Raw genomic sequence first — 26,469 nt, 5'->3', positions numbered from 1 at the left:
GAAAAAAGTGAAGATATTATTGTGGTCCTTCCTACACAGAATCACTCGCAAAACACAAAAACCCTCGTTTTGCATATGATTTTTCATCTTCTCTTCTCTAAGACAGGGAACCCTCTCTGCCTTAACCCCCTCCTCTGCCGCCCAGCGACGCTGCTACTTTTTTGACTGATGGTAACTCTTTCTCTATACCACATTGCCTATTTGGTCTCTTGTAGCTTAACCTCGATGCATTTTTGTGGTGTGTTTGGTTGTTTAACTTGTGTTTGGTAAGCTGGAAACGAACTGACTTGAACTTTCACAATTTGCATTTCGTAATGTGTTATGCTTGTTCGAGCTGATTACCCTTTGAGATTTGTTTTGAGTGTGACATTTTCCCCCCAAATTGCTTTAGGTTACTCACTTTCTTTCTGTCTTGCACGTCGATTTGTCAAATAGGTTGGAATAGTTCTGGATATATTTTTCAATTTGTTAAAATGTCGTTCGGAAAATTAAGGGTGATGTCAATTTCGTTTTTCATTATTATCTTTTATTTCTAGTGTTTTGTTTAAGTTGATTATGTTCTTCCAAGCCGATTCTCAGTTTTGTTGTTTGCTACCCACTCATAGTGTGTGGGGTGCCCTACTAACCCGAGTAGCTAAGGCGTGCTTAATGTGACCTCACACACCAAATGGTGGTGAACAGATTCAAACACAATACCCACTTAGCTTAGGCTCCATCACCAATAAATCATTTTAACGCCCTACTTGGCTACAAGCCCACGATCCTAGGCTCGGCTAAGCTACTCATTTCTTTATAATTTTTTAATTTTCAATGCTTCTGTTAATTTTAAGAGTTCTATGATTTTGGTTTTGTTTCTTTCGAGTGTTTTCACTGACTTAGTTGTGTTGCAGTTGTACATTTCATGTTGTGTGCTTCTATGCTGCTGTTGATTTAATTGTTCTGTTAACTGTATTTTTTATTTCGTATGCTTCTGTTAACTATATTTTCTGTGTCACCTGTAATGTTCCTATCACTATTGTTGGTTTACACTTTTACTTTATTTCATATGTTTTTAATTGTAATTTGTTTTAATCAAGTTTTGTTTTGAACTGTTAAATTAATAGTGTTGTTAATTGTAATTCTATGGTTGCAGACTTACCTGTTGAGTTACTGTAAGGCTCTTGAACTAGGGAGTTTTACTTGCAGTTTCTGGCTACTAGTAAGTTTTTTCTCTTCCACTTTTGATTACAATGTGTGTGAGTTCAATTTTGGATCACAGTCCTATGGAAACTCTGATATCTGTTCAAGTGGAACCACATCGGTTTCACTTCATCTGCAATGGGGGTGGTTAGAAGTGTACCTAACGACTATGCATGTAACCCTAATCATTTTAAATATGGTTACCATACAGTGTTCTAGTAAATGGAGCTGAGAATTTGTTCGTGGAGGGTTTTGAGGTGGGGGTGTGTGGATTGTCAAGGTGTGGGAGGCTGAAGCCTCATACGTGTGCTAAAGATGAAAATTTGGACTGATGGACTACAAATTTTACTTGAGAAAGTTTTGTTTTCTGTCGGCTTGCCTGGAATATAGCTTGAATTAGTTAACTTGTGGAGTCCTGGAGAAGGCAAAAAAGAGAAGATGTAACTATTAACGCTAGTAATGTCATCATTGCAGGGTCTAGTGAAGAAGCGTGTATAATAGAGGAAGAAGGGTTTTTAGACTTTTTTTAGTGTGCTCTGTCTTAAGTTAGATCCGCCATATAGCATATCAAATTGTTTAGATGGGAAATGATTAGAGTGCGTAAACTGTGAATGAGTCTGCAAGACTGCAAATGATATTCAATCATATGAAGAGGAAGTTGAGGAACTGAAATGCATATCTGCTAGTAAGGCGTTACACTTACCTTCTTGTGATCTGTTAGCTTAATTGGAACTTAGGGTAGATATGTGTGACAATTGGACGACTATTCAGTGAGATATGCAGTATCCTTCTCATAAGGCTACCAAATTTTAAAGCGTTTCAAAACTCAAAAAGTTGTTCAGCGGTTGGAAGAGAATGCACATTTTCTGAAATTTGTGAATAAGATCATGCACTAGTTTTTTGTTTGTGTTTTGTTCTTGTAAAGTTTTGTAAATTTGGAGGCTACTGACCGTTTTGTGATTTGCTATTGTGTTTTACTGTTTTGTCGCAATCAGCTTGCCAGTTTATTTTCATTTTGCTGTTGTTTTTTATTTTTAGTTACTCCTGTTTTGTTGAAATTGGAAGACACTCGACAACCAATGACAAGGGGAAAATCGTTCACGCTGGATCAAGATGTGGCTGTTTGTAATGCTCGGTTAAGTGTCTCTCAGGATCCGCTCAATGTTGTTTCGCAACCTAAATGTATTTCCTGGGATCAAGTATACCAAAAATATGTTGAGATAACCGGTGATCAAAATGAGCGATCGCGATGTTCTGTCCAGTCTAGATGGAAAATAATTCTTGGAAGTTGCAATCAGTTTCATGAATGTCTTACCAAAATAGAAGAAAAACAAAGTGGATTGACGGAATCTAACAAGGTGAGAATCTGTACCTTCCTTCACCTTCGTTCTTTTCCTTAGTAATAATTTTCCCAAAGTAGCTAACTTCTTAAAATCATGTTTAGGTTCTTCAAGCAAATATATTGTACTTGAAGCTTGAGAAGAAACGTTTTGCGTTCAATCATTGCTGGGAAATTTTGCAACATAACATCAAATGGAAAGGTTTGACACCGGCAAAGAGGTCTGATATTGATACTATGGTTGCAGACTGGTATGATCCTCCTATTGTGGCTGCAAACCTGAACATCACTTCCTCACCGATGAGGTCTGGTACTCGTACTATGGCTACAGACCCAAATGTTGATTCCTCACCCAAGAGGTCCGATCCTCCTACTATTGCTGCAAACTTGAACATCAATTCCTCACCGAAGAGGTCTGATCCTCATTCTATAGCTACAAACCCGAAGAACAATTCCTCATACTCCTTACAATCAAAGGAGACTCTCGTCTCACAGGACACTGACAAAGATCCATATTATACAGCTGAATTTCTTAAAAGGAAACGATCCAGAAGAGCAGAAAAAGAAGCATACAAGAGAAGCAAGGTAGTAGAAACTCTGGATTCTCGTTTATGTGACGTGATGGAGAAGCTTACCAAACAATTGGCCGAAGCAGATGACAGAAAGGCGAAAATTGCAGAAAGAAAGGTAAAGGTGATGGAGGAAGCGAATGAAAGGGAGCAAAGAGAGCATGATGACCGAATTATGAGTATGGACACCACCAACATGGAGCCACGCGCAAGAGCTTACTACGAGCAGCGAAAGAATGATGTTTATTTCAAAACTATGGCACACAGTAAAAACTCCTCCAATATGGATCTTCACACAATAGCTCACTACGATCATAGCGATATTTATGCGAAAATGATGGCACGCGATTCATAATATGAACGTTGTTCTTATGAATCATGTTCTCCGTGACGATGTATCTTGAACTATGAAAGAATCGTGTTAGCTATTTTGCTGAGCATTTTTGTCTTACGAGTGTTGATAAGTTTTACTTTTTTCTTCGCTTGCCAACTTATTCAGCAACATCATTCACGAGAACAGAGCATCATTAGTGGCCGGGGGGCCTCGGCGGATATCTTCCATCCGGCAGCCTTTTTAGTTGAACCCCTGCCATCCCTTACTTCACGCTGAGATCTTAATCCTCTTGGTGTTTGTGTTGTTTTCTTGTCATTCTGACGAATCGATGATGCTTCCATGTTAGATTTCACCAGCATTTGAGGCTTACGAGTCTATGAGTAGTTTTCATTGAAGCGCTTGTGTGATCTAAAGTGGAAAATGAAAATAATACCTTGCTGAAACTAGAAGTGGAACACATTTTCAACATGGGACTCGCTTATTTTAGTTTACTTATTTTGATACAATGATATATTTACACGAATGAGAAATAAATTGGTATCGAATTTGTCATTCACGAGATTTAAACTCAAGACTTTTCACTTTTTATTTTCTTTTGTGTTAGTATACGAATACAATGTCACAAATAAGAATGGTATGTATATTTTGTGTTCCTATTCTTGATAAGTAATGCCATAAGTATTCACTCGAAATACCTCCTAAGTATGGACTAGTCTTGGACACTGAGCCCGTTTGGTGGCCGGGTGGTACAGACTATGATCAATTAAAATGGACTCAAATCTCAAGCCGTTGTTTGATGCTGTTACAACGTATCATGCACAGGATTTCTATTTTGGACGCAAGTCCAAAATAGCACAAGATTCGTAACCCATCACTTGCCATGGTTACTAGTCCCTCTCTCTCTCTCCGTCGTACAACTGGGGGTGGGTCTTCGCGACTGTCATGGTCGCATCGTTGGATATTCGGGAGCAGGGTAATTGAACCGCCGTGAGCGACGTCTTTGGGGTGGGGGTGGGTCATCACAAGCGCCGTGGTCGAGTCGCCAGATCTTCAGGAGCTGCGGCGGCAGCATCGAGAGTATAAGAGCTCTTAGATAACTTTGAAAAATAAAAGTAAAAATCAAGAGGTGGAACGTAAGAGCAAATTTCAAAAGGGCAGTTGGTTGCATAGAGAGGAGCAGCTTCTTGATCAGCTTCGACTGCAAACACCACAATTTTCATAGAACGAGTACACCATCACAGTGGCCTCCATGCCAATGATGCAACGCTGCAGTGTACCCATGCCATGTAACTCTATCTCCAACTCCAATTGATGACGAGCTAGATGAAGTTGTATGAGACTCCTTTGGCTACCATGGACTTAAAATAAATAATTCGACTATTTCGTTATGTTATAGCGAGGTTAACAGTTAGCTGGTTTATGTGCATTCGCAAATAACAACTTGGTGTAGTGAAATTTGGTCCAACAACAGTTCGATAGCAGCAACATCAAATCAAAATCAGAACGACAAAAACAACTTCATAAAAAGTACGACAATTGAAGTAAGAAAATCATAATGCAGAAGTTCCTGATAATATAGAATTTATATCAAAACTCTGAATCTCTAATGAAAGAACGTTCAACAAAATCATCCACATCCTCGTATTGATCAAAAGCTGAAGATGGACTTACATGACCCGCACAAATCTTACTCATCTGTCATAACCACTCAAAACCCGTCTAATTATTCAAAGCTCATCCTCCATCCTCAAGTACTCTCCAATATCAGTCTGGTGAAGCACCACAATTCCATTGGGGTCCAACTTCCTACAATCTTGAGTAGACTTGGCAGCAATCCCGAAACCCAAAGGCACATCTGACATTGAAAACACAACCACCCCATCACCCGGCACAATATTCTCTGTAATCCTCCCCAAACCACCTTTCAAAACATGGTTTCCGTACAAGAATGACATCTCGGAGGTAGGTTTGAGCCAGACCTTGTGTTTAGCATTTGATGCCAATAAACTCAGACATTGAACAGTTAAATGGAACTTGCCACCATGAGTGAACCTACCGATACAGGTGCCAAGGGAGACTAACTGAGTCCGAGCTATATTTGTAGCACGCTTTACTAGTGACTCGCTAACATAGTAAACTTTGTTCTTGTGGAGGCGAAAACAGTAACGACCTGAACCAGGGTCTGGGCCTTCATGAGAAGGGTTCTCAACAATGTTTTTGAGGTTGTTGCCTGTAAACTTGAACAGCTTTTCAAACACCGTCGTGGTCTCAGTCTCGTCTAAAGGTCTCATCTTTGTCCGTGTTAAGTCTCCTAAGGTTCTGTACTGCTGATAATTCCTAGACACAGCACCATTCATTAATATTTAAACACTTTTCAAGAGGCACACAACCACTGGAGCATGGCTTCCCAGAACAATCACAGAATATTTCAGTCAATCGTTGTCATATTTATTTGGTAGAAACTTAATCACTCATGAATTGTATGCTTGATATACTCTTTGACAAAAAATATGCAAACCGTTGAGTTACATCAGTTAAACAAAAGCAAAAGGCACAAAAAGATGAACAGCTCCAGAACCACCATCCAAGCACAATACAAACCACAAAATGTTATAGTAAAGCCAATATGAACTTATTTCATAAGGCACCATAACTATCCAAAACTGTGAGGAAAGCATATTTGATCAGTTTCTAAATACTGAGGTATTCAAACAAAAAACTACTCAAGTTAACTCAAGAAAGGGGAAAAGGGGGAATTTCAAAACACAGATTGCCAATTTTCCACCGTCTAAAGTTTTAAAGAGTTGGACTTGTTATTCTCAGAAAAGAAAAGTCAGACGAGAAAACTACTAGTTAGTTGTAATGGTAATAGAACAAAGAAAACATAACTGAACTAAGTCCAAGCTTTATGAAAATCTATACAATAACTGTTGAGCACTGAAATCCAAAGGCTCTGAGACCTTGTTAGACGTACATCCACAAAAACCCCAGAAGCTCAAGTTGTTTGAAAAATTGACCAACAATGTATATTAAGCAAAACACTAATAAAGATTGAACCAACGGCTTAACTTAAGTACTATTTAGAATAACGTCAGCAATGAAGTGAATTCGAATTCAAAGCTCCAAATGACAACAAGAAACATAAGTATCTGAGCTAGGGTAAAGTGAAACTTTACGACAAGTTCAAAACCCCATAACTAACACCGAAAACCGTCACAGCCGACCCCGAAAATGCAAGTGGAAACTCACCAAGTTGAAGAACAAATCAGAAACACAAATAAAACCAATTCAAACGCTCAAACAGGAATCAGAAATTCAAACAGCAAGCCATAACTCAAAGATGACATAAATTTAGGCAGAATAATAATTTCGAAAACCAAGTTAATGAATTAATCCTATATAGTAAACCAACAAACAGAAACAAAAGCAAACAAGTTATGCATCTCTTTGAAATGAACTTTAACCCCAGCGAATAAAATAGAATGGAACTGTATTGCCTATAATTCTGAATCATTCAAAAGTTCCATGTCATTTGAATATTATCATTCAACAAATCCCCTTCCCACCTCTGTATTCTTACCATTCAACTTCACATGAAAAATATCTATTGTCCATATGATCCACGTTTTAAATAACCAAATATTTATCACCCTTTCTTTGACACATTTATATGTTATTACGAGGTTTATATGAAAACATTAAGCTTTTGAAAAACTAAAACAAATATAAAAAAGGAGTGGATATCTTTATGCATTTGCACATATGTATATATCAAAACTACACTGCACATGAACGTAAATATCAAAGCCACAGTAGTACTACCACAAATCAGTGTTTACTAACTTCAACACTCGAACATGTTTTGTATTCCATGCCATCTTAGCCTACTTATTTACTGATTAACTTCTACATGCCTACATTCAGTGGCCTTCTAGAACTACATTTCCGTGGCAGTTCCTAACCAAAACTGACATTCTAATGTTTAACTTTCAAGAAAAAATAATTACTAAAACATAAAAAACAAAAACTAGACTAAACAGATCATACTGGATTACATACACCATTGAAAGAAAAATTTGTATTGTAATTCAAGAATGTGGACATCATCATATAGCTTTAAGTTACTGTAAGCTTCCTCTCCCACAATTCTGAATCATTCAAAAGTTCCATGTCATTTGAATATTATCATTCAACAAGAAAATTTCTTTAAAAGTTATTTTCATTCCTATACTCCATCAGTCTTTCTGCTCCTCATCCAACAGAATCGACCCCCTTATCAACATAATATCATTTTCCTTTACTTCTCATCTCATTGTTTTACAAAAATATTTTCAGCTTCTCGTCAAACAGTCTACTTCTAGTCCCCTTCTATGCTATATTTTTACTCTTAGAAATCCCCTTCCTACCTCTGTATTCTTACCATCCAACTTCACAGTATGAAAAATATATATTCTTACCATTTCAATCAGATTCTTCTAATTGACAATAATAGTAAGCATTACTATCATAGGAACAACAAAAACCACTAAAAATCAAAGAAAATCGCAAAACCCGTGAAAATTGAAAAACTGCAGAAACCCACGAAATTGAAAATAAAATCTGCAAAACCCATGAAATTGAAAAGAAAATCTGTAGAACATGAGACTAACCTTGCAAAGGAAGTCGTGGGTCAAGACTAGAAACGGCGAGAGGAAGTCACGGGTCACGGGTCACGGGGGTGAGAGACTGAGAGTGAGACGGGTCGCAAGTCGCTGGGAAGGAGGAAGACGAAGACTGATTGTGTCGAGAGCGGGTGCGCGGAGCGGCGGAGGCTGTGAAGGAGAGGGTCCAGAGTACAGGCAGAGGGATCAGGGATGAGGGATCGATGTTTAGTAGGCCTTAGGGTTTCAGACTGAACGACGTCGACCAATACCAATACAAACTCTCAGACTGAACGAAACGCCGTATCTAGTAATAAATATTAAACGACGTCGTTTTGACATACTTCGGTTTGGTTCCTTTCGATTCGATTTAACAGTTTTGGTTTTGTTTTTTCGATTCGATTTTTTCAACATCGGTTCAGTTGGTTAGAAGCAAGGTCTAAAATATTTACGATATCGGAAATATCGGCAGTTTAAAAATACGAAAACTTCGACAGAAATATCGAAATATTATCGATATAGATAAAAATTGAATAAAAACCATGAAAATTGTAAGAAAAACTTAGAAATTTTTATTGAAACTTTGCAGGATGTTTATTTAATCAATTATCTATTAATTTATCACAAAAAATTGGAAGGAAATGCAATGCATGATGGATTTAACTGATTTAAGTTGATTATATAGTGAGCTGATAAACATTATGAGTGTAGAAAATATGTAGTAATTAATGAAAGAAGTTTAAACACACTATAATCATTTATATATAATGAATTAGTACAATATTTTACACTTTATACATTGCATGGTAAGATACATGAGTGACTTAATATCACATAAAGTTCCTATCAATGTCTAAAATATCGATGATATCGGTAGTCCAAAAATACGGAAATTTCGATGAAAATATCGGGATAATATCGATATTTTAGATCTTGATTAGACGAAGCGACTAAGTTAAGATCACGTGTATTAGAGTGTAACAAAAGTACGTAATACATATGGGCCATGTGGCATTGTGACATTCAGATTAGAATAGATGATGGGAAAGCCCACAACTGAACCATGAAGTGGGGCAGAAATAGATAGCCCACTGAGAGAGGGTGTAATTTTTTTATTTTTATTTATACTAGATGTTTTATATGCTAAGCGGATGAGAGCTCATTTACAAGTGAATAAGAATATTATTAGACTGTAGTATGTTTTTGCATTTTAAAGGCTTAATAATTTATTTTTATCGAATGCTTTTACTCTAAGTGGTGGAGGATTTAGCCTAAGTGAGACAATGGGCAAGCCATAATAGTTTATTATTGGACTCGCTATTCAAGAGTCGAAACTAAGACTTTTCATTTATAAATAGAAAGGCATATGACTAGAGCGTACAACTAAGTGAGACATTTCCATTAATTTAATTATTAATTTTGATACAATTTTATTGGTTATCACTTTTTAGTTTAATGTTTCATCCGACATGTTCATATCAACCTTTCCTATTATATGTGTTTGAAATTGTTAACAAATGTTAGGTTTGTGATTTTCGCATCTCCAACTAAGGAGTTAAATCGCAAGTGGCTCTTTACCATAGCGGTGAAAAAGAGTTGAGCGCTTTCACGACGGTGTGGGTTCGAATCTGTAGGTGGCTAATCTAACATCTAATTTGACAAAATCTACTATTTGACCCCAAAAAAATGAGGAGTTAAATCTATAGTAGAATGTCACGCAGCAAAATTTAAAGGTAGAATGAAACTCCACGAGAGATTGTCAACCTCTTTCTCAAGACACCAACCATGTCACCAATTTTCTTATATTATCCTTGGAGTAAATTAATATGGGAAATTTTTTAAAATGTCATATGAACTTATACATTTTTTTTCAATTTGTCATATGAACTAAAATTTTAAGCAATTTGTTATGTCAATTATCTGAAATCATTAGCTTTTCATCTAGCATCCGTTAGTTTTTCATAAAAATAAATCATGTACAACACACATAACTTGTGTTTAGGGTTACTCACAAATTTTATATTTTAGTTTTTATTCTTATACATAGATATATTACACATGGGGTAGGGGAATAAATCAGTTTAAGACTTTTGACCTCCTTTTTACAAGTTCTCTGCTTTTCTTTAGTACGAACCAAAAACTTTTGGTTGGTAAAAAGAACATGTCAGGTTCATTTCAAAAACTTATTGTCAACAACATTAGGCTCACTAACATGAATTTTAACTAATTGCAAGCTTTGAGAATTCAATGCTGGCATTTGTGTCTATAAAAAACAAAGGAGTTGACATGTCCAAAATAACATTGAAATTCTCGAAATAATCTTGAATGTAAGTGGGGAATTGAAATGTCTAAAATAACCTTGAATAATTCATGTGCAAGCCATATGGCTTATTTTGATGCAAAATGTAATGGAGTTAGAGTGAGATGACAAATTAATGATTTTAGAAAATTGATATGACAAATTGCTTAAAATTTTAGTTCATATGACAAATTTAAAAATGGTGTTTAAGTTCATATGACACTTCAAAAAATTCCCTAAACAATATTTACATAATAAAGATGAAACGACAATTATACTAATTTAAATTCTTCCAACTTTTCCCCAACCCTTCTCTCTTTCACGTTTTTCTTCCATATAAAAAAACAAAAGAAATGAAATAATTATCCTTATTACTTATTACAACGGTTTTGCGATATTCTTCTTCACTTGAAGTCATTGTTCTAGCTCCGCCTAGGCGATAGGTGGCTGGTCACGTCCCCAATTAATCTCTAGGCCTTTGAAAATTAAGAAAGTGTGCGTAGACCCCCTTAGGCGGGCGCCTAACAAGCCGTCTAGGTCTCGACTCTCACGTAAACAAAAAATTGATAACTTTCATCCGACACATTAAAATTTTAATTTAATTAATTTAATTGTTAATTTGACACAATTACCGGTTATCACTTTTTAGTTTTATGTTTCATCCGATACATTTATATCAGCCTTTCCTATTAGGGAAATTGTATTTGAACTCCATATTTTGTATTTCAACACCCAACTTATTTTTTTATACCTACATTGTATTTGATTTATCTATCATTATCTCTTTACACCCATCGTTATTTCTGAAACCGCCATTACTTATCAAAACTCAACTCAATCAAACTTCTGTTTACACCCAACTCAATCTGCTTAAAAATAAAAAATAAAACCCTAACCAGTCCATCATCTCCATGGAGAAAAGCCCATTTTCTCTCTCTTTAAAAAATCCTTCCATCTCCTATGGTTGCCATTCTGCACCCCCATCTACTCCTCCGTAGTCATCCAATTCTCTTCCTCTTCATTTTCTTCATCATTTGACATCTCTAAATTTCTAGAGCACTAATTAGCTTAATAATTGGTGTGTATACATTTTATTGGTTCAATTTTTACGCATTGATTCCTTTTTCTTTTCAATTAAATGAGCTTATGGTTAAAGTGTTTAATGACTTTGGTATGTTTCAATTAAATGAGAATCTTCTAGACTCTATATTCCTATATGTGGTAGAAAAATGGGTATGTCCATGATAATTTTTGGTAAATCAATGAATATTTTTAACCGTGGATATTTATTTATTTATTTTTTTGTCGAAAGTGTGGATATTTATTAGATACAAAAGTTGTGGACAACAATTCACATTACCTGTGGCTAAAAAGTATATCACCTTTGCAAGTTTTAAAGGCGAACTCATAGTTAAGCAGTTTTTATTGTGGAGCAAAACTTCAGGAATTGATCTAACCTGGATGTGTAATTGAGTTTGTGCATTTTACTGATAAACTAATAAATATTTCAACCACATATGAATTTAATATCATAGTATCTTTCAGCCTCTATATGCCACAAAAGTTGCGGACAAAAATTCACAATACATAGAATTGTGGTAAAAAAGTATATCGCCTTTGCACGTTTTATAGGTGAACTCATAGGTAAGCAGTTTTTATTGTTGACCAAAGCTTCGGGAATTGATCTAACTTGAATGTATAATTGAGCTCATGCATTTTAATGATTAAATTCATAAATATCTCGATCGTATATGAATTTAATATCGTAGTATTTTTTAGCCTTTATATTGGTATCTGTGGCAAAAAAATGGGTACCTCCATGAGAAAATTTTGTAGATCGATGAATATTTTCAATCTGAATATTTAGTAGATACCAGAAATTATAAGTCTATTTGTGAAAGTTTGGAGTGCCAAATGAGATTTTAGGAGTGCTAATAATAATTTTCTATATTTGTATACATTTTATTTTAGTTTGGAAGTCAACTTCCTTTTTTTAATTTCTTTATCAAGTTGGAAGTATCACTGACTGTGATCCTGTGCAACTAGTTGTTGATTCGTTTTGAATAATCAACATTATTTCTTATAATGTCTTGAGCGTATGAATAACAGAAAGAAAACAGTCATGATACAAGCTGAATAAGAGTAGTACTAATTAGTAAACAACTTGTGCATGATGTTAGCTTATAACTAAATGGCATGAAGGGACAAATGTGTATGTTCCATGCATGACTTGGAATAGTATTAGTAAAGTCACATAGGCCAATCATCTTGTTGGAAAGTGGCCCTTTACCACAGTGGTGAAAAAGTGTTGTGCTCTTGCATGACGGCATGGGTTCGAATTCTATCGGTGACATCTAACTTACTAATGCTATTGCTCGAGTAAAAAAAAAACAATCGAAATGTATGTAGTGGATGAACACAATCTGAATATTTAATTAAACTCATATAACAACGATAAATAAAGGCAGTATCACAACTTAGGGGTGGTGAGCAATCCCATTAAAATAGAACTTAATATATACATATTAAAAAAAAAACCAAATTGATGCAAAATCAACCGATGACTAATACTATTCCAAGTCATGTATGAAACATACACATTTGTCCCTTCATGCCACTTGGTTATAAGCAAACATCATGCACAAGTTGCTTACTAATTAGTATTCCAAGTCATGGATGAAACTTACACATTTGTCCCTTCATGCCACTTGGTTATAAGCAAACATCATGCACAAATTGCTTACTAATTAGTATTACTACTATTCAGCTTGTATCATGACCGTTTTCTTTCTGTTATTCATACGCCCAAGACATTATAAGAAATAATGTTGATTATTCAAAACGAATCAACAACTAGTTGCACAAGGTCACAGTCAGTGATACTCCAAACTTGGTAAAGAAAGAAAAAAAAAAGGAAGTCGACTTCCAAACAAAAATAAAATATGTATAAATATAGAAAATTGTTATTAGTACTCCAAAAATCTTATTTGGTACTCCAAACTTTCTATAATTAGAAAGAAAAATATACTTGTGCGGAGTATAGAATGAGATTTTTGGAGTGCTAATAATAGTTTCCTTAATATGTCTTAACATATTGTACGTGGCATTGACTTAGACTTTCGCAAATAGACTTATAGTTTTTGGTATCTAATAAATATTCAGATTGAAAATATTCATCGATCTACAAAATTTTCTCATGGAGGTACCCATTTTTTTGCCACAGATACCAATATTGTAAGATTCCACATCGCTTAGGGGTGTGGATCCTATAAACCTTATGTATATTCTCATCTCTACCTAGCACGAGGCATTTTGGGAGTTCACTGGCTTTGGGTTCCATCGGAACTTCGAAGTTAAGTGAGTTCGCGCGAGAGCAATCCCATGATGGATTACCCACTGAGAAGTTCTCGTGTGAGTTCCCAGAAACAAAACCGTGAGGGCGTGGTCTATGAATTTAATCATTAAAATGCATAAGCTCAATTATACATTGTTAGATCAATTCCTGAAGTTTTGGTCAACAATAAAAACTGCTTACCTATGATTCATCTATAAAACTTGCAAAGGTGATATACTTTTTAATCACAGTTATATGTATTATGAATTTTTGTCTGCAACTTTTGTGGCATATAGAGGCTAAAAGATACTACGATATTAAATCCATATATGGTCGAAATATTTATCAGTTTAATCATTAAAATGCATAAACTCAATTACACATCCAGGTTAGATCAATTCGTGAAATTTTGCTCCACAATAAAAACTGCTTAGCTATGAGTTCGCCTATAAAACGTGCAAAGACGATATACTTTTTACCCACAGTTCAATGTAATGTGAATTGTTGTCCGCAAGTTTGGTATCCAATAAATATCCACGGTTAAAAATATTCATTGATCTACCAAAAGTCATCATGGACATACCCATTTTTCTATCGCATATAGGAATATAAAGGCTAGAAGATTCTCATTTAATTGAAACATACCAAACTCATTAAACACTCTAATCAGAAGCTCATACCGATTATTAAGCTAATTAGTGCTCTAGAAATTTAGAGATGTCAAATGATGAAGAAAAGGAAGAGGAAGAGGTTTGGATGACTACGGAGGAGTAGATGGAGGTGCAGAATGACAACCATGGGAGACATAAGGATTTTTTAAGGAGAGAGAGAATGAGATTTGCTCCATGGAGATGATGGACTGGTTAGGGTTTTATTTTTTATTTTTAAGTAAATTGAGTTAGGTGTAAAAAGAAGTTTGATTGAGTTGAGTTTTGATAAGTAAGGGCGGTTTTAGAAATAAGGTTGGGTGTAAAGAGATAATGATAGATAAATCAAATACAATGTGGATATAAAAAGTAAGTTGGGTGTTGAGATACAAAATATGGGTTCAAATAAAATTTTCCTTCCTATTATATGTGTTTGATTAGGGTTGTAAGGTTCGTGATTTTGGCTTCTTAATCTCCAACTGAGAAGTTAAATTTACAGTGGAATGTCAAGTAGCACTCCACGAGAGATTGTCAACCTCTTTCTCAAGACACCAACCATGTCAACAATTTTCTTATATTATCTAGTGGTCTTCCTCTTCACTTGTAAGTGAGAGATCTTAGGTTTGATTCTCGTCAAAGGAAAATTTGAACCACTTTATTCCTAGCCCATTATGAGACTAAACTCACCCCCTTAGTGGAAATAATACTGTTTGTTAAAAAAAAAGAAAATTCTTCCAAGTTTTCTCCCACCCTCTCTCTCACATAAAAAAAACAAAAGATATGAAATAACTATTCTCATTATTTAGTACAACAATTTTGCAATATTTTTTTCCACTCGTAAATTAAAGATCTACCGTAATCTTATGCTTTTATAAATAATCGTACATTCTCCATTTCAAAAAAAAAAAAAAAATGTTTACAGTTTACACACGCAACAAGTCGGGATACAAAAACGAGGGAAACAAAGGGCCCATTTTAATCATGCAAAATCATATGAATAATGAATAATTACAGTGGAGAAATAGTAGCATGGAACTTTCATCCCATTCCCACAGGGTTCTTGAAGCAACATGTCAAACACAAGTAGGATTAATTAGAAAGAAAACATTATTGGTTGGATGCAGCCGGTAGGTATTAGTAATTGTCGAATGGGTCAATTCGCAATTACGCTGAAAGATAATTTTTGACTTTTGAAAGGATAGGGACAATTAAATTAAGCATGAGGAAAACGCATTCACCACCATTGTTTTGTTTAATATCATGAACATTCGGTCAAAGTTCTTCCATGGCAGGATTACTGGAAAGTACAACATAAACATGTCTTCACTCCAAATCTAATTGCATTCGATGTCCCCGAAAGTCAAAACTCTTTTGGATAGTGATAAGGATTTTGAAAAAGTTCAAGATTAAGAAAATGTAAAGTATTAGGAGTTTTTGATAAAATTCTAACTGTCTTTGGACAGAGACTTTCTAATTTTCATAGAATTACAAATTATAGGAATTTACAATTTACATTAGTGTTTAAAATTTCGTAAGTTGAAATTTCATTGTTTGCATGTTGGCTAGTTAAAGAATATAAAATAACAAGAACTACAAAATTTCATTGTTCGAATATTTTCTGAAAATTTTATACCACACAAGGATACAAATTGGAAAAAAACATTAAACTGGTCATAGTATCATATATTACTAGCTATGTTGTTTAGCAAGTTGCGAACTCGTCGAAAATTGGAGCGTTAATAGGGTGAACACTGTAGCACAACTATAAGGTTTTAACAAGAAGTTTCAAAAATGGCGCGCTAGATTTCCCATCTCGGGGAATTTGCGAAAGAAATCTTCATCCCCTCCATTGTTTATTTTTTTCGTGTAGAATTTGTTGTTTCCCTCGTTAGGAGTTACTAAACAAGATAAAATAGCTTTCGCGTGCTGAAATCCTGACTTTTAAGATTTGTTGTTTCCCTCGCATCCCATCATTGTCACACCCCGATCCCAACATACGTCCATGATCAACACGTGATGTCACCAAATACTCATATATCTCACATACCCCATCTTCGGAATATGGCAAATCACAACTTGAGAATCAAATTGCAAAGTAATTTTTCGTTTACTTTATGGTTGCATCTAACCTCCTCGTTAGACTGCCTACGTACCCTTAATAGGGATCAAGCCATTCGTAGTTCACTTATTACAAAATTAGACGTTTATGCCACTAAGTTCAAGCAGACAAGCATAGCATTCCTCAATCATTTATTATAACCTGACAACATGTAATTCCTGGACTCAGGCTACATAACCAACCCCTATGAAAACATGATTTCTCTCCCATCCAACATATAAATCATTATGTCTCATCATGATATCGCAATTCACAACATACATCATATTTAAGAACTGACGAAACACAAAACCATTCTCTAGCCGCATTAATTAATTAATTTGATCAAAGTAACAACAATTATTTCCATATCTTCTAAATTCATACCTTATGAAATCATAATCGAATCGTAGAAAATCCCGAAAGAGTCACTCAGACGTCCAATATCTTTTCTAACTCAATTCACAAGATTCTCGAAACTATCGACACAAATATATATAAAACTAAGGCTAGAGTGACATAGTTAGGCCAAGCCTACTTCTCCAAATAATGAGATTTTAGACTACTCCATGAAATTCAACAACCTCGGGTTTTGGACCACTCAACGGAACCAAACTAAATATGATTGCCTATCAAATGTACCAAGTACAACTAATCATCATCACCTCTAGAATGCGTATGGTCCCCTATCGTGGATATACCAAGCAGAACCATATGCATAATCTCATCATGTAGGCAGTGATCATCCATTGCGGATATACCAAGCAGGACCACATCCTAGCTCTAGGTAGTGACCACCCATCGCGGATATACCAAGCATGATCACCCATAACAGTCCCCCATCGCGAATATACCAAGCAGGACTGTATCATATAGCTCTAGGTAGTGATCACCCATCGCGGATATACAAAGCATGATCATTCCTAGCATGTGTATGGTCTCCCATCGCGGATATACCAAGCAGGACCATCCATGTACCACTATTACATGATACAATCTCATCATCACACATTATACATAATTATACGCATACATGCTATCGATTCCCCATATCAACCAGAATCTGGTCATATGGAGCACAACACAAGGAATTCCCTTAATTACTTTTCCTACTAAAAATCTAATAAAGTACCTAACTCATCTCCTGACTTTCATCTCCATCTCATGCTAGGTAGTAATGCCAAGTTCAAATAGGTATTCAGTTGGCAATCATATCCAAATAATTATCAAACAATATTTAGATCCCATAATTGTCATAACATTCATCATAATTATCAATCACATTATTAAAAAGATAATTAAACACATATATATTACAAACATCATCAGTACACAAGCCAAATCCTATTTAATAGGCATAGGTCTATGGCTAAATATATAAAATCACATTTCAATAGAATCATATTTATAAGACCAATTCATATTCACAATTGATACTAATATAAGAAATTAAGATAATAATCATATCTTGTATATTCAAGTCACTATCTAACCAATATAGGCCCACTCATCATGCGCCGATGGTGGCGATTAGCCATCCCGACTTGTCCGAAAATTCAACTATTTTAAAAATTACCAATTTTTACAGGCAAGTAGAGTTCAATGAGAGGAACAACTTTCATACTTGAGTCGAAGTCCAATTCAGCCGGCAAAAGCACCAAATTCACTCAAACCCGTCGGAAACCCTAAGATGGGTGTTCTTCGATTCAACTTCCTCGATGTTCCAACGCCTCTACAATTAATTAGGTCTTGTTCCTGAATCCAAGGGAAGTTGATTAAGGGTGGTGGTGGGTGGTGAAACTTGCCGAAACGGCCGAATCGCCCTCGAACACCTTCGGTCACCCGCACGGTTTTTACATGGTTTTTGGGCTTAAAAATCACCAAATTTGGGTGGAGATGGTAGATGGGAGGTTGTGGAAGAGGTTGTAGGTGTTGGATGGTGGTCATGCGACAGAAAAAAAAATGGTGGAATCGCTGGTAATAGAACCGGGTTAGTGTGCGGGGGTTTCGGCCCAACGGAAAAGCTGGAATTTTTTTATTTTTTTTCTTTTTTTTATTGGCCCCCAGAATTTACTCACCTCGGCCCAATTTCCCACATGGTTTGGGTTTATCTCATTTAAAAACTATAGTTTAGTAGAACAACTTCAAATGTCTGTAACTATACCGTTATAATTCGGACTCACAAATTACTTTCGCCTATGTGCTTGTGGCTTTGAGATCTATTCGAAAATATAAATCGTGACCTCGAAAAGTCTACGGATTTTAGATAATAAATTTCCAAACTTCTACCCTCATAACTAGTTTAATTAAAACCTAATTTCAAATAAATTAATATAAATTTCCGAAAAATAATATAAAACCGTAATAATACAAATACGTAGATTATAACAGTGAAATCCAGGAATGGGATTTCACAATCACAGTGTAATACTTTGTTTACAAGAAGATCATAATTAAAAATGAAAACTAATGAAAAGGGCTTGAAAACTTTAAGTTTTAACGATAAGGACAAAATAAAAGGTAAAATGAATAGTATTATAATTGACTTTTTAGCATAAAAATATGGTTTTTCGTTAAAGTAAATAGTATCTGAAGCTTTTCGTTAAAGTTCCCTAATTAAAATTGCAAAATTGAGCTACCTATAAAAGTAATTCGAATTACAAACATGGGACTTTCTGGAAAAAGAGAGTCGGCAAAGAATTTGGTTATAAAGGGTTAGACCTCATCTGTTTTGTCTTGGCTTTGTACAAGACTTATCTTCTGACTTTTTGCTTAGTTATTAAACTCAAATCTACCAAAAGAATTATTATTATTATTATTATTACAAAAAAGGGGGTTATGTCACAACCCGTCCTGGAAATGTACATTTTTTGTTATCGTTGATGTGAAAAGACTAAAATGCCCTTGAGCATTTGTGGCAATGTGGGACTATGTGTGGTTGGGGACCAATGTGTTAAGTCCCTATTATTTTGGAACCAATTAGAAGTAAGGAAAATGGATTGTTTTGATTGGTGACCCAAAAATCTGGACCATACATCCTATCTCTCTTTCACTCTCCCGTGCTCTCTCTTCACTCTCTCGGTTTCACTCTCTCTTCTTCGAAATGGTACAGACAAGCACCCAAGACCCTTGAAACTTCACGGACCATGGCCAAAATTAGTACCTCTGTGTTCGTGAGGACCATACAAGTTCAAAGGTATCAATTTCAGGTAAGAACTCGTTCGATATCACGTTGAAAATTCAAGCTCCGAGTTGAGCACTATTCATGAACTTTTAAATGGTTATATTTTAGGACAATCCAAGCTCATAGCGAGCTTAGTGAGGTCCCAAGAAAGCTCGGGGTGCTTCGTTTGAAGGTTTTGGACGTCGAGATTGTGTGGACGAAGTTTGGCCAATTTTCTTGGAATTCTCCAGTGAGATCCCGTGACTTTTAGAGCTTTAAATTGGTATGATTGTGTTCTACAAGTTAAGAGCTTCATTTTGGTATAAAATACGTGAAAGTGGTGCAAAAACGAGTGAGAAATTGGCAGTTGTAAGTCTGCCCAGAATCCGGCGCCAATGACACAGTTCCGGCGTTTGGAGATTGAAGACGATACGCATGGGCTGCGCGTGAGGCCGTGCCCTCCCCGGCGTGTGAGGGCGCGTGAACCATAGAAAATTTATCTAAAAATATCACGATGTTCATGAGGTTGTGTAGGTCACGTTGGTATATTTAAATACAAAATTGAGCAATGTATGAGAAGTTATTAGCTAGTTTTGCTTATGTGCTTTAAAATAACGTTTTTATAGTTAATTCGCATATAGGTGAGACTTATCCCGAGGACGAGCGTATTCACAGGTGACTCAGGGGCTAAGACCCTTCGACATACCAGTGAGTGGGCTTTTGTTTTCAGTATATATTTATATACTTGATATATTTCCTAGAAATGCATTTTAAGGAAAATATGCTTAGAAATAATATGCCAAATGCTTATATATTTTGAATATGCATTGCATGGTTGCTTATATATATAAATGTGGTGCTGTGGAGGCACATGTGAGTTCAGGTAAGTTATGTTTGGTTGTGTGAATCATTGATGATGTGATATGTGATATGTGATTAAGTAATGTTGAACTCATAAAGCTTCACCTAGGGTGCTTGTGAATTAGCCAGAGCTATGAGGTACATGCATGTTTATTTACGTCACCTCCCGCACTATATGCTCATATTGGATCTAACTTAAGTGGATAGCCTTGTCGTACATACCTTATTTATGGTTCTGACTTGTAGGTGACTAGCGATTCATCGCCCGGCTATTATGAGAGAATAGAGTTAAGCATAATTATATTTCACCCAATCTTGTCGTACAGACCCTTCTTAGTGGTTCCGACTTATTTGCAGTATATTGCTGTATAGGTCATTGTAGTGACTCCGGCCAGATTGACTTTTGAGCTATGAATTCAGCCGTACAGACTACCTCAGGGGTTTCGACTAACATATCATATTTCTATGAAATTATTATTACCTGGATTGTTTACTTTGTTATATTTTGGCATGACATACATATGAATAGGATTATGTGAAGCATTAATTGAATTGATATGATTATATATATATATATATATATATGTATATACTTATATCTTGATTCTGGGAAAATTATACATGTTTTACAGCGAGGAGTTAATATATTGATAAATGAAATGATTTTGTAAAACATTTGTTTTTGTTCACTCACGTTTTCTGTTTTGTGCCCTTCCAGGTTCTAAGTAAGCTTGCTGTTTGTGGCTCGGGATTGTCTGTTGTTCTGACTTATCAAAATAATAGTAGGACATTCCTAGTACTGTATAACTAGTACTTGTCCTACTGGACTGCACCTAGACTTTATGCTCTGATTAGGAGTGTTTACTGTTGTAACTAACTCCTATCATTTTTTGTTTAGTAATGCACTCTAGTAATCTGGTTTTTAATTGTTCGTATAGTTGCTATCTTTATCGCTTCTGCACTGTGCACATGGCTATGTCACCCTCACATGATGGCCATCATGCCTTGAACTCGGTCGAGGTGTGTCAGTTTGGTATCAGAGCCTAGGTTTAGCAGTCATGTATAAATTCTTGAATGTTCTAATCCTTGTGATGTCTTATGTCAGAACTATGCCCCCTCGTAGAGAGCCCCGTCAACCAGCTGAATCTAGTTTCCCTGATATTGCTAAATTAGAGGAAGCTATAGTTTCTGCCATTTAGACAGCATTCCGTACTCCTCAGAGGACACATGTTGAGACAGTTCATAATATGAAGTTGACTCACTTCATGGGAAATGAAGGTCATGAGGGGGTGGAAAAATGGTTGAATCATGTGGAGAAGACCTTTCAGGTGATGCAGAGTCCGGGGAATCTTCCTCCTGATAGGTGGGTCGAGACGACTACCTGGTTTTTGGGAGAACAATCTGCATCTTGGTGGAGACAGGAGTCTTACGAGATGACCCCATAGGAGATTGTGGACTGGGGAGTGTTTAAGAAGCGATTTCGGAAAAGGTTCATTCCTTCTGCGTATATCGATCTTAAGAGACATGAGTTTACTCATCTGAGGTAAAGAAAGATGTCCGCTAATGAGTATTATAGGATGTTTACTGATTTGTCGAGATATGATCCGGAGGTTGCTGCTAATCCGGTAGAGATGCTTCGCCGTTTCAGTTTGGGTACTAAGAAGAAATGGCGTTCCATAGCGACATCGACTCACTGTGCCTCTTACCAAGAGTTCTATGAGATTCTACTGAGGATTAAGGCCTCAGAGAACATGCCTAGTGAAAGTGAGGATGATGAAGGAAATAATGGGGGCTAGAGATGAGATGACAAAGGAAAAAGGCAAGCATTTCAGAGACCCCGCAATACCCAGAACTTTTAGAGGAGTGGTGGCAGTTCTAGCTCTTTTAGCGGATGATTGAGTACTAACATGCAGATGAGAGGTGGTAGATTCACTGAAGGTCCGAGGTTTCAGAGACAGATAGATTTTGGTGGTTCAGGTGGATCTGGTGCTCCCTCATGCCATAGGTGTAATAATCGGCATTTTGGGGAATGTAGGAAAGGCAGCAATGGATGTTTTACTTGTGGACAGATGGGTCATAGGGCTGCTCAATGCTGTCAGAGTCAACAGAGACCCCAGCAGCCTTCCTTCCCACCACCTGCACTTATCCAGCACGCTTAAGGATCTGGTGGTTATACTCAGACTGGATGAGGAGGTGCCTACCATTACCAGGGTGACGCCGCTCCCTACACCTCAGGTCAGTAGCAGTACTCTCAGGATCCTCAGTATTAGAGTGGGTATCCTCAGTATCAAGGAGGATCTATATCTTATCAACCACATTCAGCTGGTGGATCTCAGTGGTACCAATGGGGACAGCCCCAACAAGGAGAGATTGCTGCTAGTAGTGCAGGATCTTTGAGGCAGTCGGGTCAACAAAGGCAGGGACGTGGTGTTCACGCCAACAGAGGTCGCGGTAGACAACAGCAGAACCAGGCACGTATCCACAACATGTCACTGCAAGATGCCCAGAATAATCCAGATTTAATCATGGGTACGTTAAATATTCTTGGTCATTTTGCTAGAGTGTTGATTAATTGTGGTGCTACACATTCTGTTATTTCTCATACGTTTGCTCAAGTGACACAACCTCATCCTACATCCTTAGGATATAATTTAGAATTTTCTATGCCTAGAAGGGATAGCTGTTTTGTGGATTGGGTATATCCAGGATGTCCAGTGATAGTAGAGGATATTATTATGCCGGCTAATCTTATGTGGATTTTGATGTGATTTTGGGCACTGATTGGTTGCACTATAATCGTGCCAAGATAGATTGTTATGGGAAGATAGTCACATTTCATGGTCCCGGATTACTTGAAGTTACATTTGTAGGAGAGCCTAGTGGGGTGAGGCATGGTATTATTTTAGCCATGAAAGTAAATAGACTATTGTCAAAAGGTTGCCAGGGATATTTGGCTCATGTGGTGCTAAATGATGATACTCCTAGTAGTGTGGAAGATGTTCATGTGGTCAGATATTTTCCAGATGTATTCCCTGAGGATCTGCTTGGATTGCCGCCAGATAGAGAATTGGAGTTTGTTATTGATCTGCTTCCAAGTACGAATCCTATATCCTTGACTCCTTACAAAATGACTCCTGCTGAATTAAGAGAATTGAAAGTGCAGTTGCAAGAGTTAGTGGATAAAGGTTTCATTCAGCCTAGTACTTTACCTTGGGGAGCCCCAGTTTTATTTGTGAGGAAGAAAGATGGAACTTTGAGGCTGTGCATTGATTACAGGCAATTGAATCGGGTAACCATTAAGAATCGTTATCCATTGCCTCATATAGATGATTTATTTGATCAACTAAGAGGTGCGTGCGTATTTTCTAAGATTGACTTGAGGTCGGGATACTATCAGTTGAAGATTAAAAATGAAGATGTCCATAAAACCGCATTCAGGACTTGATATGGTCATTATGAGTTCCTTGTGATGCCATTCGAGTTAACTACTGCACCAGCAGCTTTTATGGATTTGATGAATCAAGTATTCCAGCCATATTTGGACAGGTTTGTTATTATCTTCATTGACGATATTCTGGTATACTCTAAGTCTAAGGCTGAGCATGCTAGACATTTGAAGTTGGTGTTGAGTAGTTTGAGGGAACACCAACTATATGCTAAGTTTAGCAAATGTGAATTTTGGTTGAATCAAGTGGCATTTTTGGGACATGTCATTTCTGCTCAAGGCATTCAAGTGGATTCTCAGAAAATAGCAGCTGTGGAGAAATAGGAGCAACCTCGAACCGTCACTGAGGTACGGAGTTTTCTTAGCTTAGCAGGCTATTATAGATGGTTCGTTAAGGATTTTTCAGTGATTGCTTTGCTATTGACGAGATTGACTCGAAAGAATGTTAAGTTTAAGTGGGATAGTAAATGTGAGCAAAGTTTTCAGCAGTTGAAGTACTATCTCACTCATGCTCCTGTTCTAGCACTTCCAGATGATAGCGGTAATTATGAGGTTTATAGTGATGCTTCTTTGAATGGTTTGGGTTGTGTATTAATGCAACATGATAGGGTAATTGCTTATGCTTCGAGACAGTTGAAGCCTCATGAGAAGAATTACCCTACATATGATTTGGAGTTAGCACCTATCATCTTTGCTTTGAAGATTTGGAGACATTATCTTTATGGTGAGAAATGTAAGATATTCACAGATCATAAGAGTCTCCAGTATCTATTTACCCAGAGAGACCTTAACTTCGGCAGTGGAGGTGGATTGAATTGCTTAGTGACTATGATTGCACAACTGAGTATCATCCTGGTCGTGCAAATGCAGTGGTGGATGTACTGAGTAGAAAGACTCCAACCAGACTTAATGCCATTTATGATTGTCATGTTCCTCTTCTAGCAGATTTGAGGTCCATTAGAGTGGAGCTAGAAGTGGAAGATTAACGAGAAGTCTTGCTTGCTAATTTCCAGGTTAGGCCAGTTTTAATTGATCGTGTGCTTGAGACTCAGATGATTGATGAGGAGACCCAGGAAATAATTCAAGCAAGGAATCAAGGCAAAAAGAAAGATTTTGAGATTCGAGAAACTGATGGCATGCTTATGCAGGAAAGTAGGATGTATGTGCCGAATAATGTAGAATTAAAGAAAGAAATTTTGGATGAAGCACATATTTTGGCATATGCGATGCATCCAGGAGGCACTAAGATGTATCATGCCATTAGACTATTTTATTATTGGCCAGGTATGAAAAGAGAAATTGCCGAATATGTGAGTAGGTGTGCCATTTGCCAATAGGTTAAAGCTGAAAGAAAGAAGCCGTTTGGGTTGATGCAACCACTTCCCATTCCACAGTGGAAATGGAAAAATATTACTATGGATTTTATGTACAAGCTTCCTCGCACACAGAATGGTTATGATGGCATTTGGGGGGTAGTTGATCAGCTTACGAAGTTAGCACATTTTATTCCAGTAAGGGAGACGTATTCATTAAGCTGATTAGCTAAGTTATTCATATCGTAGATTGTGAAGTATCATGGTGTGCCAATTAATATCATATTGGATCGGGATCCCAGATTTACTTCCAAGTTCTGGATAACATTCTAGGAAGCTCTTGGTACGAGATTGTTTTATAGTACGGCATATCATCCTCAGACAGATGGACAATCTGAGAGGACCATTCAGACATTAGAGGATATGTTAAGATCTTCAGTGCTGCAGTTTGGAGATAGTTGGCATGATTGTTTGGATTTGATAGAGTTCGCCTACAATAACAGTTATCATTCAAGTATTGGTATGGCACCATTTGAGGCACTTTATGGGAAATCTTACCGTACGCCTCTATGTTGGTCAGAGGTTGGCGAAAAAGTTTTAGTAGGCCCTGAGATTGTGGGTGTGACTACTCAAAATGTTCAGGTAATTAAGTCTAACCTGAAAGCGGCCCAAGATCGACAAAAGAGCTTAGAAGACAAACATGCCACTGATCGAAAGTATGATGTAGGCGATTGGGTATTTCTGAAGCTATCACCTTGGAAAGGTTTTGTACGATTTGGAAAGAAAGGAAAGTTGAGTCCTAGGTACATTGGACCATATATGATCATCGAGCGAGTCAGTGAGGTTGCTTACAGGCTTGAGTTGCCTCCAGAGTTGTCCAAGGTACACGATGTGTTTCATGTTTCGATGCTTCGACATTATGTTTCAGATCCTTCACATGTGATTCCTCCTCAACCTTTGGAAATCAATTCGGACTTGACTTATGATGAAGAACTAGTGACTCTATTAGATTGGAAGGATAAATAACTGAGGAACAAAACAGTTTGTCTGGTAAAAGTGTTATGGAGAAATCATTCAGTGGAAGAAGCTACTTGGGAGACAGAGGATCGGATGGGGAGATGTATCCACGATTGTTTTATGATTATTAGTGGATGTATTTGTTATGTATAATTTCGAGGACGAAATTTTATAAGTTGGGGAGATTGTCACAACCCGTCCCGGAAATGTAATTTTTTGTTATCGTTGATG

At 36.6% G+C, this 26,469-nt stretch overlaps 3 protein-coding genes across 5 annotated transcripts; 2 read left to right on the top strand and 1 right to left on the bottom strand.

Moving 5' to 3' along the window:
- Positions 1-43: 43 nt before the first annotated feature.
- On the top strand, positions 44-3,527 carry LOC103436057 (uncharacterized). Of its 2 annotated transcripts, none has more exons than XM_008374467.4 (4): positions 44-171; positions 1,133-1,198; positions 2,245-2,537; positions 2,624-3,527. In XM_008374467.4, the coding sequence occupies exons 3-4, from the start codon at positions 2,259-2,261 to the stop codon at positions 3,440-3,442; spliced, it is 1,098 nt and encodes a 365-aa protein (XP_008372689.1). In that variant the 5' UTR covers positions 44-171; positions 1,133-1,198; positions 2,245-2,258; the 3' UTR covers positions 3,443-3,527. The 2 variants fall into 2 exon arrangements, with proteins under 2 accessions (XP_008372689.1, XP_008372688.1); XM_008374466.4 differs by having other exon boundaries at positions 2,218-2,537.
- A 1,458-nt stretch (positions 3,528-4,985) lies between these two features.
- On the bottom strand, positions 4,986-8,213 carry LOC103436056 (uncharacterized). 2 transcript variants are annotated; one of them, XM_008374465.4, is made up of 2 exons: positions 8,071-8,213; positions 4,986-5,748 (listed from the first exon to the last, which is right to left on the bottom strand). In XM_008374465.4, exon 2 carries the CDS (start codon positions 5,710-5,712, stop codon positions 5,149-5,151), a length of 564 nt encoding a protein of 187 aa, XP_008372687.2. In that variant the 5' UTR covers positions 5,713-5,748; positions 8,071-8,213; the 3' UTR covers positions 4,986-5,148. The 2 variants fall into 2 exon arrangements, with proteins under 2 accessions (XP_008372687.2, XP_008372686.2); XM_008374464.4 differs by having other exon boundaries at positions 4,986-5,758; positions 8,071-8,211.
- Positions 8,214-25,743: 17,530 nt separating this feature from the next.
- On the top strand, positions 25,744-26,247 carry LOC139193439 (uncharacterized). Its single transcript, XM_070816462.1, has one exon. The coding sequence runs from the start codon at positions 25,744-25,746 to the stop codon at positions 26,245-26,247; it is 504 nt and encodes a 167-aa protein (XP_070672563.1).
- The last annotated feature ends 222 nt before the right edge of the window (positions 26,248-26,469 follow it).

The sequence above is a fragment of the Malus domestica genome, chromosome 17 (assembly GCF_042453785.1).
Source record: "Malus domestica chromosome 17, GDT2T_hap1".
NCBI lineage: Eukaryota > Viridiplantae > Streptophyta > Magnoliopsida > Rosales > Rosaceae > Malus > Malus domestica.
This window is presented reverse-complemented; position numbering and strand designations above follow the sequence as displayed.